Consider the following 17014-nt stretch of genomic DNA (forward strand, 5'->3'; position numbering starts at 1 on the left):
TGGCTTGTGAAGAGAGGAAACACCTTTATTTCTGCAGGAAGCAATTACTTTCTCAGACTTTTCCATGGGGAAGCCCGGCTGAAAAGCTTCCAATTACCTATTTCACTGAAAGAGTTTCCGGCAGAGTGACAGCTGAATGCAAGATATATGTTAAGCCAGGCTATATTTGAAGTAAGCCAAGGCTTCAAGCCCAGTAGGGCTAAAGGGGGCTCCTTTTGCTTGGCCTTTAGTTGCTTTGGACAGACAACATCTTCCCAAGCAGAGGGTTTACCGTTTGATAGGGAAGGTTTGCCAACAGTCATGTGAAGATTGCTGGCCAGCAATGGTTTGCAAAAGGAGCTTGGAGTTCCTGGTGGGTAAGTCATTGGCTCAGGGGGAAAGTGCACACAAGCAACTATCTAATGAGGCATAGTTATCCATTAGCACAAACTGAGATTAAACTCAAACCCTTCTTCACACCACCGGCAGCACAGGGATGCCATGGGCAGTTAAGAGATCTGGGGAAAGAGTCTGACATTTAGGGCAAGAGCAAAGCAATGGGATGAGCAGCAAATTCAGAAAGGGATTTACCTCAATCTCCCTCAAAAGCTCAGACTGGCCGCATGTTTCCAAATCCTCCAAAGCTTCTCCAAAAACACGCCAAAAACTATCCTCGTGAGTGGTCTCAAGGCCATTTTGGCGGTTGGGGTATCTGTTGTAACGTAGGAACCAAACATTGTCAGCACTCTTCTGCAGCGGGGTGAAAGCCGCAAGGCTACAGCAAGTGTCTCACCAGTAAAAGCAGAGACTTGAAGAGTCTTCATATACAAAAGCAAACAATATGAACTTTTCAGACAAGAGTCCGAACACGAGACCTCCATGCACTTACTAACAAGAGTCCTTCAAAGGAAGAATTAAGTTGGTGTAGCAATGTCAAAGTTCAAAGGGTAAATTAAAAAGCGCCTGTAGGAAGATTGTAGGTTTAGGAAGACGTTTTGGTGAAATAGAGAAGTGAAAGAAAAAAGGATGCGTTATGGGTAAACCAGGAGCCTCAGAGACTGTTAGTACAAAGGCTGATGGGATAGAGCTCAGATCTGAGACACAGAACACCTGAGAAGAGAGAGAAAAACACAGAGGGTAACAGACATGGTGAGAAAATGATAAATACATTAGGTCTCTATGAGAGTAAATAATGCAGAGATGTATATAAAAATGGTTGCCCTGGGCTGGACGAGCAAATTCACACAACAGCCAGCAATATCGACAGTGTCATGTATAACCCATACAAACCACGTTTCATTTGCTTTGGGTTGGCCAGGGAACTGAGCTGCTACCTTCAAAAAGTCTCTTTTTTTGGCTATATAACAGCCATGGCACTTTTTGCCATGTAAAGATTGCCACCATGTAAAGATTGCCACCAGTTCCATCTACAACAGAGAGTAAGGATAGAGAGGACCTCTCTCAACATGCGTTAACGTGAACACCATGTGTGCTTGGCTGGGGGTTCTGCAGTTTCCCACCTTGGATGTTTCAGCATCTCTTATCTCTGACCACAAAGCCAAGGTCAATTCTTGGACTGCTAAAGTAAACAGCAATTAAACGCGCTGAAGTTCTCTGAACAAGCCAGAGAAGCAGGCAACACCGGGCACCGCTTACTGAGCACCAGCTCTGTGCAGAACTCTCAGTGCTCAGTTTAACAGGAGCCTCTTGAATTAAACTCTCTGTGGTGTTAAATCAAGGTCACAATAAAACCACTAATGTGTCATAGGGAGAGACCCCAAAGGGACAGTGACATTAGAGCAGCCCTAATGCATCTGCTACACATCTTATTAGGAGCTGCATGGACAAGGCTCCACTTCTGCAACATCTGGCACCACTTGCATAGCTTAATGGTCATCATTAAGGAAAGGAGCTCATTCACCAGAGCCATTTAGCAGAGTCAGAACATTTAACTTGAGCACAAGTCAAACAGAGGATGGCCTCCATTAAATATATAATGACCCCTTGCACTATTAATAGAGCTTTTTCCAGATCTCTATTAACTGCAAAGTCTTTAGCACACACTTTGCTTTTCATTTACCGGTTTAAATAGAAGCCTGTAGGAGGCATAAACTCATACACATGTGCTTTTGCTCCTTGGGGGACTATGGCCTGACTGGAGGGAGCAGTATCTGACGTGGCTTATTGCATTTAAATACCCCCCCCTTCCTTTCATCAGCTTTTAAAGGCCGGTAGCCTTCACACCTGGCAGAAAGGTCAAAAACCCACACAGCAAGACCTTAGAAAAACAAACCAAAATTTCCCCCTAAAAGGAATTTTCAATTCTTTCCCCTTACTCATTTCCTTCCTCTGCTCCCAGCTTCCCAAGGAGGCAAAAGTCCCTTCCAGTTACCAGTTTCTTGCCTCTCAGATCAGCAGTGTAACACACACATCCAGGACGCAGATGAATCAGAACGGGGGCTCTCACACCACTGGCTCAGGAGGTTTTTACAGGCTAAAGGCAGCCAGGGCTAGGGATAGTTTGTTTTTCTCCCTAGTAAAAGCACTGAGCAGCATGAACCATTTCACTTGCACTTTGACATCAGGGCTTGGAGCCCTCATGAGGGACGCGCAGAGCTTTGAGGGCTCAGATTTGCTAACTTCAGCTGGCTTCGCTGCGAGGGCCACCAGGGACAGTGACCTCTGCGAGCTGGCTCTCCCTGAGATGCAAAACAAGAACAAAGTCTCCGCCACTGCCAGCCTTCCTGCCAGTGTGATCCTCTTTAAATAGGTGGAAATGGCCATGAGATGTTCTAAGGGTTTTGTTTGGACAAACAAAAGTTAAGGAACAAAATAAGGAGAAAACAAAACGAACTGACAGTAGCGACACGACACACACAACTATGGGCACTCTGGAGGATGTCAAGGGGAGAGTTACAAAGCAACAAGGCTTTTCCACCACATGTGGCTCGGCAAGGGGCAAATCCAGCAGGATTTTGACCCAAAGCAAGAGGCAGCTGCAGCCTCCTCCATGGGCTCAGGAGGTGTTGCAGATTTCTCCCACACCAGATAAGGGCAGGGATTATCTTGAATATGTTCACTCAACCTGGCTTTATTTGTGGTGTTGGAAGGGCCCAAGTGTGATGGAGAGAGATGTTCCAGCCACAGCTTTGGGAGATTGTAACTTGGACATGAAATCTCATGCTGGTCCTCCAAAAGCTTTGGTTGGCCTGTTTCATTTCATGGCTGCTTTGAGCTGTTGTGCCTGGCCAGCATTCGTGAGAAGAGCCCTGATCATATCTATTTATCAACCTAAACTAGGAAAACACTGCAGCCTTTACATGGCAAGGCAGGAGAATGAGACGTGGTGAGAACCTGTGGTCCATGCAGCTGAGACCGCCCTAACTTCAGACATAAATGTCCCCTGGCCATGGCAGAGGTGCCGCAGAGCTACACCCAGGGTAACCTGGCAATGTGGAAGGGGTTCACCACCCCAGCACCCCTCCCCATGGCTGCCTGATGCCGAGATGGGGACATTGCTGGCCATTCCATCACATTCCCATGCCCCATTGTCCCTATACAGTGATACCCACATCTGCAGATGCTCCTCCCACCCCTCCATACCTGCTGGGCTTGTCCCAGTCATCTTCACTGAAGCTTCCATCCATGTAGGGGTAGTTTTTCCTGGGGTCCCCCGGAGGGGTGCTGCTCTTTTGCCTGCTGTGTCTCCATTCATGTGGATGGAGCGCTATTCCTGTAGCCTGAGGTATGTACGTACCTAGGGAAGGCAAGAAGGGGTGGAGAAAGAGAGGGTAATACCTGGTCAGAAAGCCCAACTGGCATAAGTCATGCTGAGCCAGGACAGCCTCCTTCCTAAAGCCCCAAACCTGAGGCCATATAGATTGCATACTGCTTCCATCTCAAGTCATCCAAATGGGATTGTTCTCCTCATTTCTTCTTGCTTTAACCAAAGCAACTTCTCAGGATCTTGTCATAAGATGCTCCATTTCTCCTTTGCTCCCCCAGTTCTGAGCACTTGTGGGTCTGGGATCCACATACCTGGGACTATGTATACCCACAGATGCAGATCTTACCCCCAGCCATCTCCAACCTTGGTTAACAGCTCCTGTTTCCACACTGAACCCAACAGAAATTGTGCTGCTGATGCAGCCACCTTTAAATACAGTGAGGCCTTCAAAGGGTAAAGAGAAGATGCTGCCAAGCTTTCCTCAGTGTGCCCAACCCCATTTGTTTGGAAGGATTTGAAGGCTCAATTTCTATTGGGGAAAAAAATATCATTTAGGTTCATTTAGATTCCCAACTGCCTTTGGGACTTAATGGCCATCACAAAAAAAGTAATAGGATGTAGAAGGACAGCAGCAAAGAAACTGCATCCAGAGCATCCAGAAGCAACAGCTTCCCTTCAACAAGCATAATAGCACTGAGGGCACCTGGTGGTGGTCACCAGCTCCATCGTGCTCAGCACTGGTAAAGGAGGAAGATCCAGCCCTGATCCTGAGCGCTGCCAGGGAATTCCTGCAGCCAGCAGAGCCCTCCCATGCCTTTGGGATCAGCTGGTGCAGGTATGGAAAACTGCTTTGGGGACATGTGTGTGAAAAGCAACGAACAGGAGTTAAAACTCTGCTGGCTTGAGAGAAGGTGAGGCTCTTCTGTACCACATTTGATAAGAGATCAATACGGGCTGTTGGGATGAAATCAGACACGTTTCATTATTTCTGTCCCCATGGGCTTTCCTGTACTGCAGTGTCTTACTCCAGAGATGCAAATCCACCACTACCAAGTCACAAGATCCCCACGTAGCTGCCTGGACAGAAACCTTCCAAACCAGAGCATTGCTCAGCAGCATCAGTGCCATCTGCAGTGGAAATAAATCTCCCGAGTCCCCTGCCCACCTCCTGCTGCCCATTGAGTGTTTCAGAGAAATCCCCACAGCCTTTCCAAGAGGCATCGCACACTTCCATCACACACTGTGCCAAGTGAACAGGAAGAGGTAACAGGAGAAACACATCATTAAGGGAGGCTTGACCTCCCAAACAGCTCAGAGCACTGGAAATACCCAAAGACAAGGCCAGCACTTCCTTTGAAAATGCCAGGGTCTGTTATTTCACTTCGCTGAGTGTTTCCTCTGTGTGTTTTTAAAGGTTAGACTGCTCTGGAGACAGCCCCAGCATCAGTGCTTGCCAACAGGTCGCAGCAGTCAGGCGCATTCGCTGCCTGCCAGAGCCAAGCAAGGCCCCTGGATGCAGGTCGCAGCAGTGGGTGCCAGGGACCGCAGGGGTATGCGTGCAGAGCTGTCACTTGGGTGCCACTGTTTCCCCTCCTCCTTCCAGAGGGATAGGCCGGATCCCTGGAATTCAGAGCCACCTGGTGGCACGTTCCCACCAAGCCCTGCACAGCCCAAACCCTTCCTTGAGCAGTTTCCTAAAGCTGTGGATGAACCTAAGCCCCACAAGGCTGCAGAGCCCAATCTATAGTTCTCCATTTGGGATGTAAACCCCAATCTCCAGGCAGGTCTCCCTGCATCCTGCCTTCCCTGCATATCCCATGGGCAACCCTGCATGTCCTTCTCCCTGCCCTCTTCCCAGCACCACCATGCAGCCAAATGCAGCTGCCAGGGAAGAGGATTGCTCCTTGAAGCAGAGTTGCAGCCTGTGGATGCTGGGCAGCTTGGCACCAGCCCCGCTCCCTGGGGCTCTGTGTTCAATTACTCATTCTCAATTTGCTGGTCTAAACCCAGTGTCCAACTTGTGTTAACGTCCTAATAGACGGAGAAGGACTGCAGCATGATGAAGGCCAGGGGAATCCTCCTTAATGAAGCCTCCAGTCCCAGGTGCTTTCCCAAATTAAGACCTCAGACCAGTGGAGGCTGAAGGAAGACACAGGCATGGTGGAAAAGACACCCATGCATTGCACCCTAACTCAGAGTGCAGTGAGCACAGGCACACACCCTGCTCAGCACACACTGAAGGTGCTTTGCTCCTGCAGCATCCCTCCCTGTTCTCACATTCTGCTCTGGACAGCAGTCTTTTCACCAATTCCCTTTGCAGAGGCAGTTCAGGGTTTGGTTTTGTTTCAACATGGGCTAATACAAGCTTACGTCACTAAACCTGAACTGGGATAACTATTTTCCAGTGTTTTTCTCCGAATAAAAAATCTATTCTCATGACTAGAGTATCCTTCATCCCAATTCCATGTGTTTGCCAGAAGCCACAGCTGAATAAACCTGGCCTCAAAGACGTGTGTTCATCTGATCACTCACTAGAGAGTTAGAAATACTTTCTTGTAGTATTACCTTAATTATTGTGTTAAGTGAGTGCTTCTAGGCACAAGACATTCTTGTGGATTTTAAAACATCCTGAAGAGGATTAGTATGTCCTACGCGGCCTCCCTGGGGAATTAGAAGTGAGCTATGGACCAAATACTCTGTAAGACATATGGCCAGTGAATACTTCCCCTGATTATGTGAATTATGAAGTGCTGAAATGGTTGTGAAAACGCTGTGAACAGTGTGATGCCATATAAGCCAGAAAAAATGTGCCAATAAAAACCTAAAGCAGATACATCAGCTCAGAGCACCACAGGAGTGCACTTTAAAATACATTTTGTTCCTTGCTGGAAGCAAGAAGCCATGTAAATACGGTCAGACCACAGGCTTCAGCTCATATTCAGTCTCCAGGCAGGTTCAGGGGCTCTGTCTATCTTCACCTTGAGGCCCCTAAGAAAAGACAACCCTGGCTTACCTTGGCTTCCATACCCAGCATCAATGCCAGAACCATCCCAGGAATCCATCACATTGTCCATGCTAGGAATTGTGCTGGAGTATATCTCAGATAGCTTGCTAGTTTTCTGGGAGTCAGTCAGGTCATCTTCTGGGTCACTCACTTCATTTATACTCCCCGACTTCTTGGGATAGGATTCTGAAACCAGAACACGCTGCTTTAGCAGGCACAAAGACTTACACTGACATAGGGCCAAGCCCAGGTACTGTGACTCTTTTGAAGAACCTCTTTAGCTCTGGCAAAGTAGCTGAGAAAGGCACGTGCAATGTGGTTGAAAGGATTTAATGTTGTGTTCTTAACTCAAGCTGAATCAAGAAGAAATGCCCTTCTGAGTTTTTAGCACATGGAATATGTGGGGATTTGAGAGAGCTGGCGCCTAATCTCAGTTCTCAAGCACACCTTCTTGTGCCTTTCATAGAGCCCCAGACTGGTTTGGGTTGAAGGCACCTTAAAGCTCCTCCAGCTCCAACCCCTGCCATGGGCAGGGACCCCTTCCACTGGAGCAGCTTGCTCCAAGCCCCTGTGTCCAACCTGGCCTTGAACACTGCCAGGGATGGGGCAGCCACAGCTTCTCTGGGCACCCTGGGCCAGCGCCTCAGCACCCTCACAGAGATGTTTTCCTAGTATCTAATCTAAATCTCCTCTCTTTCAGCTTAAAGCCATTCCCCCTTGTTCTGCCACTACACGTAGTCAGGGTGCTGGCTGCAAACTTTCTGCTTTAATGAGATTCCAACAATGCAACCTGGTCCCAGACTACCACAGGTGAAGCTACAGCCCCCTTCCAAGAATGTACAACCTCACATCAATTCAAGGCTAAGCACCACCTCTCCGGAGGGAGTTTCATGACAATGAGGAATTCCTGGGCTTGGTATTTTGAGGCTGAATTTCCCCTGATTAGTGATTGCAAAAAGGAAAGTTGAATACAGGTGATGAAGCTCAGACCTTCCCTTTCATTATTTTAGTACTAATAGGCCCTTATTATCATTACATCAGATTCCATTTCAGGTACAAGCTATGTATGGAATGGTTTCTCAGCACAAGCATTGCTTTGTACTGAATAGTTCAGAGTCCTTGTTGATTAGATATCCTGTTAGCCTGGATCTCCAACTCACAGAGACGGGGATAAAAAGCCCTCTGGAAGTCTTCATTTGTCAATGAGGACAGATGACTTTACCAAACAAAGCCCCGTGTCCTGAAGGGCCCTGTTTTCCAAGCATTCAGAAGATTGCTCCCCATGATTACCCCAAGATTACCTTGAAACTGCAATTACACCTGCTTCATTCTCAGAATGATTAAGGAGGCTCCAACTGGCACTTGCATGTCAATTACTTCAGCCAGTGGCTGTGACAATGCTAAGTGTCAGCAGGGGGAATAAGGGGCATTTCAGACCAAGGACTGAGGGGCTTTGGTTGCAGGGAATGAGAGTGGGGTTTCTTGGAAAGGAATGAGCTCCCCAGTCCTACCTCTACCTGCTAAGTCCCCATTCCCTGCCTCGACTTTCTGATCTGTAAAGCAAGTGCATTGCCACACGTTTGCAAACTGCTCCGAGGTCTATAGAAGTTTAGGAGCAATGCTACTTCATCAGACGCAGGACAGACATCCCATGGGCCATGCTTGCTTGGAAGAGCTTAACCACTTTATTTCTTCCGATTCCCATAGCACCATGGGCTATTGGCCAGGTAGGTCCAACTAAATCTACAGACTGCAGAAGCATGGCACAAAAAGAGATAGAAAATACGGGGTGTGGGGAGAGACAGAAATGCAGCCAGAATGGACGAGCTACTTTCTGAACTTCATGAAAAAGCCTCTGTTTGGCTGTGAAGTTTGCAGGTTCCCTGGTTTCACCAATCCCTCCTCTGTCCCCCAGAAAAGTGACCCGCCTGTACTAAGTATGCTCCTGTTCTTGGATACCGTGTCACAAAGAACAGCATCAAAGCCACAGGGAGCTTGGCATGGAAATGAGAAGGGGATCTCTAGAGTGAACGTAGATGATTGGAAAGATGCTCTGAGGACCCCAAGGCAGGAGAAAAGGTGGCAAAGTCTGATTGTTAATTGGTTTCAAAAAGTTGGATTAAAGGTGAGATTTTTTTCCATGGATTTTACCAGCTCAGAGTCCCCTTGGCTCATTTTTTTGGGGGGGAAAACCACAAAAAACAATAAAACAACAACAAAACCCTGCACTTTTCTACTTGCAAAGGCAATTCTGCTTCACTCCTGGGTGAAACACTCCCACGGGCAGGCAACAGCAGCAACAGCACAAGGGGCCAGTCTGGAAAGAAAGTGATTACCAGCACTAATCCTGCCATCTATCTCTTCCCAGTACCATAGACAGCCCCTGCGTTGCCTTTGGTTTTCATCTGGGTCAGAAAACACACACCTTCCCCCTCTGTGCCCAGCATGCCCCTGACCACGCTGCCCTCATCTCACCTCCCACAACACACAAAGGAAAACCCACAGCGTTACCTACTCCATCGCCCGGGATCCCTTCACTCTCCCATCCCAGCCCATCCCAACTCACTCTCCATCTGCTTCTTGATCTTCAGCGTGACCGTCTCCCCTGCCATCTGCAGCAGGTGGATGGCTTCGCTCAGTGGTTTGCCCTTGAGGCTCACGTTATTAATCGCTAATATCCGGTCACCGATGTGGATGGCTCCGGTTCTGGAGAGAAAAGGCACTGTTAGAACCTTCAGAGAAGCGACTTGCCCCTGTGAAACAGGCTGTTATGTTGTTACTTGAAGCAATAGCATGTTAAGTCTCTGCACTTTCAAACACGTCTTGGTTTTCCCTTGGTATACCCATGATTTCCTCTTCATCACCACTAGCAAGAACCTGGGTCCCTCCCCATCTTCTACCTGTGTATATACATACAAATACGCACAGAAATGTCTTCTTTCCTCAGAATCCAGGCCCCTTGAGACCTGGGGCTGCAGAGAAGCTTACAGTCAAAACTCCTTAAGGCAAAGGGGTGTACACATTAAAAGCACAAGCATTTCCAGTGTGTGATGTCCACCAGACTGAAGGGCATTTTCACACTGATGGAAATAAATGATAAGACAAACGTAGAAACCCCCTGAAAAACAAGACCAAAACGGCCCAACACACACAGACTGTGTGTGCAAGTATCAGCTGAACTGGTTGCAGATCAGTTCATGATGTGTTTAAAGCTCACTCCTACACAGCTACACCTCTGTGACATCCTCCATCAGGACCAGCACTCTAAGAAGCGGTTACTGGGTTGTATTGCACAGCTACATTCCAGTACTGGCTTCTGCTCTCAGCTAAATACATCCTCAGGAAACGACCAGGAACAAACTTCCCCCCCTTCTCTTCCATCCTTCCCCTCTGTGTCTCCCCACAAACAGGGTTCACTTCACCTCTCCTAGCGTTTGCTGCAGCTCCAGGAAGAGCAGGCAGAGCAGGATGTTGGTCGATGAGAAAATGAACATGAGCCAGCTTCAGTGTGCGCTCGCAGCCCAGAAAGCAACAGTATCCTGGGCTGCAGCAAGAGGAGCGTGACCAGCAGGTCGAAGGAGGTGATCCTGCCCCTCTGCTCTGCTCTCGGGAGACCTCACTTGGAGCATTGTGTGCAGTTCTGGTGTCCTCAACATCAAAAGGACATGGAACTGTTGGAACAAGTCCAGAGGAGGGCCATGAGGATGATCAGGGACTGGAGCACCACCTGTATGAAGACAGGCTGAGAAAGCTGGGGCTGTTCAGCCTGGAGAAGAGAAGGCTGCGTGGAGACCTCAGAGCAGCTTCCAGTATCTGAAGGGGGCCTACAAGGTTGCTGGGGATGGACTCTTCATTAGGGACTGCAGTGACAGGACAAGGGGTAACGGGTTCAAACTGAAACAGGGGAAGTTTAGATTGGATCTAAGGAAGAAATTCTTTACTGTGAGGGTGGTGAGGCACTGGAATGGGTTGCCCAGGGAGGTTGTGAATGCTCCATCCCTGGCGATGTTCAAGGCCAGGTTGGACAGAGCCTTGGGTGCCATGGTTTAGTGTGAGGTGTCCCTGCCCATGGCAGAGGGGTTGGAACTGGATGATCTTAAGGTCCTTTCCAACCCTAACTATTCTATGATTCTATGATTCTATGTGCTCAGAGCTGGCTGCAAGGCAGGAACTCATGCTTGCTGCTGGCTGGATCAAGCTCGCCACACTCACACTCCCTAATGCCAGCAAAAGCAGGAATCCTGTCCTCCTCCAGCACTGCCGTGAGGTTTAGCTACCAGGAACCTGTGTGATTGAGCCAGGAGGAGGTGCACATCTGAACTGCAGCATCTTTTTCTGCATGGCAAAGTGCTTCTCTCAGGCACATCTCCAAATTCTCCTGCAGAACTGAGATTTAATGTGCTGTCATAGGCAAAACCGCTGCTCACCTTTCCCCAAACTATGAAACTTTTGTAGACACACTGCTTTGTTTGGAAACATCTGCTACATATACATCAAATTGGGACATGTAGGCAAACAGCAGGCAGGACTGTTCTGTCACTGCTGCTGCAGTACTTGGACAGTGCCATGACGGTCCCACCAGCCACTAGATGTCCGTCTCGTCCCATCCAAATCAGCCTGGAAAAGCCTTCAGGGAGAACTTGTGCATTCAAATAAATCACAGATCAAGCTGGAACCGGAGCATTTGCCTTCAAAATTTCATCTACATAGCCATAAAAAGTCAAGCTTAACTGCCGGCAGTTTACAGGTGATCCTTGGCTCACGGCAGCGGTTCAGCGTTTGAGAGCATCCTGCTGTAGCCCTGAACCCAGCATGGGACACATCTCCTATCCAAGACAGCAGCCCAACAGCCTGTGTCTGAATGTGACTGCTCTGCAGAAACTGTGAAAGCCCCTCAGCAGGGAAAAATAGAGGAACTATTAAAGAGAAAGGTCACGTTCAGCAAGGTGATTTTCTTCAAGGGGGGGAAAGTAAATCAAAGTCCAGTCCTCCCATCTGCCCATCTCCCGGCACCCCTGTGCCGAGCGAGCGGGAGCAACAGAGAACGCTGTTTCTACCTAACGACCCTTGTGCCTCTCCATTAGCACTAACAGCCTTTAATTCACCCCAAACACAAACCAGCCCAAGGGAACAGCAATAGGGAAGTTGCAAGGTGTAAAAGGGGCTGCAGACACTTATACACCGGAGAAGGGGTGGCTGCATGCACATGGCAGGGATTTACATGGCACATGGGCAGAGCCACCACCCTTCCTCCCTGCCAGCATGGGTTGGTGCTGAGCACTCCTGGACAAAACCCTCCTGCAGCTACCCCATCTATTTGACCAGGCAGCACCAGAGGATGGGCAGGCACTTTAAAATGCCAGCAATAGCCCCAGATTGCTTTTGGAGAACGATTACACTGTGACCAGAATTGAACAATATTGTTCAGACATACTCCCTTTCCCAAGAAGAAAGAAAACAAGCTCCATGGCCGAAGCCAAAGCTACCTGCAGGCACTGAAGGAGGGAAAACTGAGGCTATACATGGGAGAAAGCCACTGCTCGACACCAACCCGACAGTCTGAGCTGCTTCTGTAGGTTTCTGTAAGATCAGACAAGTACAAGGAGAAAAATGTTCCAAGGACAAGATAAACCCCAAATCATCCAGATCCGGAGCCTTTTCAGCTTAGACAGCATGTCACCCACTGTGACAGACGCGTGACAGATCCTAGAGGACACCCTGCCTTCCCCATCACCAAGCAAGCAGCCTGAGCCGCAGCGCAGGCTGGAGCCTTTACACGAGCTGCCAGCACGTTCCTATTATCAGGCAATGGGATCTGGTCCACCCTGTGCCAGGGCTGCTGAAACATGTCCTGTGCTCCAGCACAGATCACAGGATCCATGACCAGCCACAGATCTGGGTTTAAATCAGCGCCCTTCAGAAACCTGTTACTTTCCTGTGGGCAGCCTTCATCCCAGCACTCCTCACCCTCCCCACAGTAAGCCAAGGTTATCCAGAGAAATCCCCGCACCGCTCCATCCCCACGCCACTCCTCCGCACTGTTATTTGTTAGTTGGGAACAGTGAACACGCTGAGTGGCTCCATCGCTCTTCTCAAAAGGCTTTTCATCCCTTACTGCCTGCCAGCTCTTCCTCAAAAACCGGTGGTACTGCAGCACTAGCCTGCACTACATTTCTCCATGGAGTAGTCATTGATGTGCATCTGAGTTCAAAGGAGGAACAGCCACACCATTGCAAAGGGAATTGAGAGCAACAAGGGTACAAAGCTGTCTTCTGACACCTGACAGCGCTTGGGCTTTCTGCCTTTAACCTCTCTCAGGCTGGGCTGCAGTTACAGTGCAGATGTGCTATGCAGAAAAGCCTCAGATACCCTGTGGCTATTATTTTCTAGGGGAAAAGACCAAATCCTATAGTGGCAAGCAATGATATAAAATCCCCAAAGAGAAGAATCACTGATAAAGTCCATCCCTCTTTCTTACTTCTCGGGAGATGCTAATGTTCTGCTTTCTGTACCAAAAGGAAGCAATGGAAATGTGCAGCAGCATGCACATAGAGAGCTCAAGGAACGCAGTGCAGAAAGAGGCACTGAGCTTTTTACAGTCCAGCTAAAAGGGAGTGTGGCCTTGAAACAGAAAGAATCAAAAGGCCAGGTCTGCAGTTGAACCTCCCCAAGGTCTAGCACTTTGCACCTAATTGCTGCTGTTCTGCCATTTCAAGGCTGCTGAAACGATCTATTTACAAATCACAGCTACCATATAGAGAAATTAATTATGATACAGTGTACGACTCAGTTCCACCTTATATCTCAGCGTTGTCCTGATCCTTTAAATCCCACACAGGCACGTAGATTCAGACACAGGCACGCACACAATCAACCTTCCTGGTTGCTGAAGGTAAATCTGCACCTACACGTATGCAGTATAAACGTCTGCTGCTTGAGGCACGTCAGCCCTGCACTGAGATACCTCCACATGCACAGGCTAAGCAACCAGCAAGAACGGGTCAGGAGACCCCTAAGATCTGTGGTTTCACCAGGACAGAGCACTGTCATGGCCATAAGCTGTAGTTTAGCAATAGGCAAGTTCCAGACAAAAGTGGTTTTATGGGCACTCTCCCCATGCAAGATGTGCAAGGGAAATCACAGACCAGGAAAGCATCCCTATGGAGGAAGGGCACACAAACACACGTTCCCGGCTGCTGCATTCAACTGACTCACTGGATCTGACTTTTCCAGAGTGCCTTGCTTTAAGCAGCTCTCATTGCCCTGACCACGCAGTCCCAACCATCCTGCTTCATAGTGCCTTTCCTTCACAGCACCTTTCCTTTTTACCAGGCTAAAACCCTTGAGAAGGAGGAAGACTGGCAAAGTTCAAGATCCCATCCCGTATCAGTTCAACCCTTCTGCCCCCAGACCTCACCTTTCTGCCAGCCCTCGTTTAGTCAAGCCCGAAATGACAATAGGATCGAAAGGTTCCTCTGTTCCGGAGATGGTGATGCCCAAGGGGCCACCGTATCGCTTCAGTTCCACTGTGTAGATAATAGCACCAGTTGTCTCCTGCTCATCTGAAAGAGAAAACAGGGATGTTGAATTCTGTACTGAGCCAGATGAAAGAGGTCACAGGAAAGACTGTCAGCATTTAGAAGCAAAAGCTTGAGGTTGTCAGCCATGCTCAGACCAACCTGGATTTTAACCTTCCAGACTTCATTTAAGGGCAGAATAACAAAAATAGACTATAATCAACTGGAAAGTGGTGACCGGACAAGCAGAGCCCTTATCTTTGTTAGTTTGCACTACCTATTGGGAAATGTCATTACAGTGGACAGGCACCAGTTTGCATCAGGATTTCTGTACCAGAGTTATCTTCATCCTTCCTAATCTTCAATTTGACCAGGTCTTCACATTGCCTTAAAATCTGCACAGCATCCTCCATTGAGCAATTGTCGAGTCGGATGTTATCAATGGCTAACAGCTTGTCTCCCGGCTCCAAGGTGCCAGTTCTACATGGAAAGGAAAAGAAAACTAGAAATACATTTGTATTTGCCTTTCAGATCCCATGACACATTCAGGCCTGCAGTGGCAATGACAATATTAACTTCTTGCTGGCCTTGATCTTTCTGAAAAACAACCATGAACAGGGTCTGGGATAACTGTAATTTAAAGAAAGGAATCTTGTGCAGAGCATGCTTCAACGCAGAACAAGGCAGGAAGATCATATATACAGCACTCAAAAATGCCTGATGTTTAACTGGGAGATATTCTACCTCTTATGGAAACTCCTGTATGAGCACTCAAAAAAGAGCCATCCAGCAGCACTGAATTCCTTTGAAAGCCTTGCTATGAAGTGCTGGGATCAGAGATGAAGTCAATAAATGCTGAGTTATTTGCACAGTTCTCCACCAGTGCCCACAATCCACTCACTCCGTTCACCTGAGCAGGAACTGGGACATGGCAAACTACCTGATGAGCCACAGCACCTTACGGGCTATATGAAGCCCTTCACTACACGCTCTTAAATGCTAAACATCCATCTCTTATAGGGTCAGCAGACACCTAAAGCAGTGGCCTGGCTGCTTTCTCCATTAGCTCAGCTCGGTTCAATACAGTTTTCATTGCAAACCCTACTGTGGTCTAAGAAAAACCTCTGGGGTTGATATCTCCTTGATGCTGGCAAAGAAAGACAGACCTGTGTGCTAGTGCCTGGGCTTCATTCTACCTCTTATTACTGGGCTGAACGTTTTGCAGTGGCTTTGGCAGATGGGGGATTCTGCACTCACCTGTGTGCTACGCTCCCCTTCTTGATGTCAGAGATGATCAAAGGTTCCCCAGGCTTTCTGCTTGCAGCTGCAAGAGAGACACATGGTACAAAGCTCGGCATTGAGTCTGTTATCTAGGATGGGGGTGGTTCATGGAGAGAAGGAGTCATAAGGAAAGCGAATTTATATTTCTTTGACAAAATGATGCTGTGAAGCCATACCAGGAATAAAAAGCAGTAAATCCCTGTAAAAGCTTGTTGGTTGCCCTTTGCCCACATGAACTAGCTGCTCCCTTCAGACTCCTCCTGAAGAGGAGAACATGTGGCATCCAGCAGCAAGAGGTGGGATTGCCTCATCCCAGCACTGTTAAACACCCACTCACCCACATCTCTGACACCACACAGCAAGCGAAGCGATGGCTGGGGCAGTATCAGACATTAGCACAGGTGCCTAGGAAGTACCTCGCTCAGTGCTGTGATTAATATGAGCATTTCTGTGTTCTTCAAGGAAAGTGGGCTGGGAAATTTTCCAGGTGGAAAATAACCCAGGAAAAATAAGATAAACCACTGTTTTCCAGCTGGATCAGCCCCTCAGATCACTTCAACACACAACCAGATAAACCAGGGCTGGTCTCAGTGCTGCAGCTGGAAAGGGGCAGTTTCCAACTTTTCTCTCCTGACCCTGATAACTTTTTCAGCCCACAAGAGATGCAACTTCACATCTCCGGGAGCATTCACATTTTCATTTTGCTTGCAGACCTGCTGCTGTCTTGAGAAATCCAAGAGGTTTATGATTCAAACCCCCTTGACCCCTCTGCCATCCACACCCCAACCATACGCCAAGAGCATCCTTCTCATCCTTGCCACAGGAATTGCATCACCCATTTAAAGCTGACAGATCTTCTCTCCCTGCATGGGAAGGAAGAAACTTGCTGCATCTGAACAGATCAGGCGCAGGTCAGAGATTAAAACATCTGTGAGGCACAACATCATTGACCACACACAGATCCAGCTGCCTGAACAGCAGTTAGAGGGCACCCCACAGCGTCAGACACAAAGGAATAAGCGCTTCCTCTTATCAACCTCCTTGCTCTAGATTTTTCTGTTGTTTGCATTCATTTATGAGGTTTAAAAACATATGTGCTAGCCTGTCACCTGTAAGGATACCCTCTGCCAGATATAACTAAACCTTCTGTACTGAACAGAGCAAAAAGACAGCCAATTTCAGCTGTGGCAGGGCTGAGTATAAAAGGTCAGACAGTGAAGAGCAGACTGTAACTGATTTTATAACAGACAGCAATGTGACTGCTGAATGATACACAACCTGGAGGAATCATCTTCACCAGTGCCTTACTGGGGCATAGTGCCAGGCGGTTTTGGTCTGGACATTCATGTTCAGATTGTGTCTGCGAGTCAGAGAGAAGTGGATGAGTTATGGAGATTCACTGAGGGCCCGTATTCAACCTGTCCACAGCATGGACCAGCCAGCAGACAGACGGACACACACTGGGCAGAACTGAGCAGTGGGATGGAAGGATGGGATGCAGCAGCC

At 48.3% G+C, this 17014-nt stretch overlaps 1 protein-coding gene across 1 annotated transcript in view; it reads right to left on the reverse strand.

Annotated features, from left to right (window-relative positions):
* Positions 1-17014, reverse strand: part of GRIP2 (glutamate receptor interacting protein 2) — a gene marked incomplete at both ends in the record, with an annotated part of 240882 nt that overhangs the window by 7133 nt on the left and 216735 nt on the right. Inside the window, 7 exons of the mRNA XM_080625585.1 lie at positions 571-691; positions 3583-3736; positions 6720-6896; positions 9277-9416; positions 14128-14272; positions 14562-14707; positions 15485-15551. Of these exons, the coding sequence (XP_080481711.1) occupies positions 571-691; positions 3583-3736; positions 6720-6896; positions 9277-9416; positions 14128-14272; positions 14562-14707; positions 15485-15551 (950 nt within the window). The remainder of the gene's footprint in view (positions 1-570; positions 692-3582; positions 3737-6719; positions 6897-9276; positions 9417-14127; positions 14273-14561; positions 14708-15484; positions 15552-17014) is intronic.

This window comes from Psittacula echo (genome assembly GCF_963264785.1).
Source record: "Psittacula echo genome assembly, chromosome: 9".
In the NCBI taxonomy this organism is placed as follows: Eukaryota; Metazoa; Chordata; class Aves; order Psittaciformes; family Psittacidae; genus Psittacula; species Psittacula echo.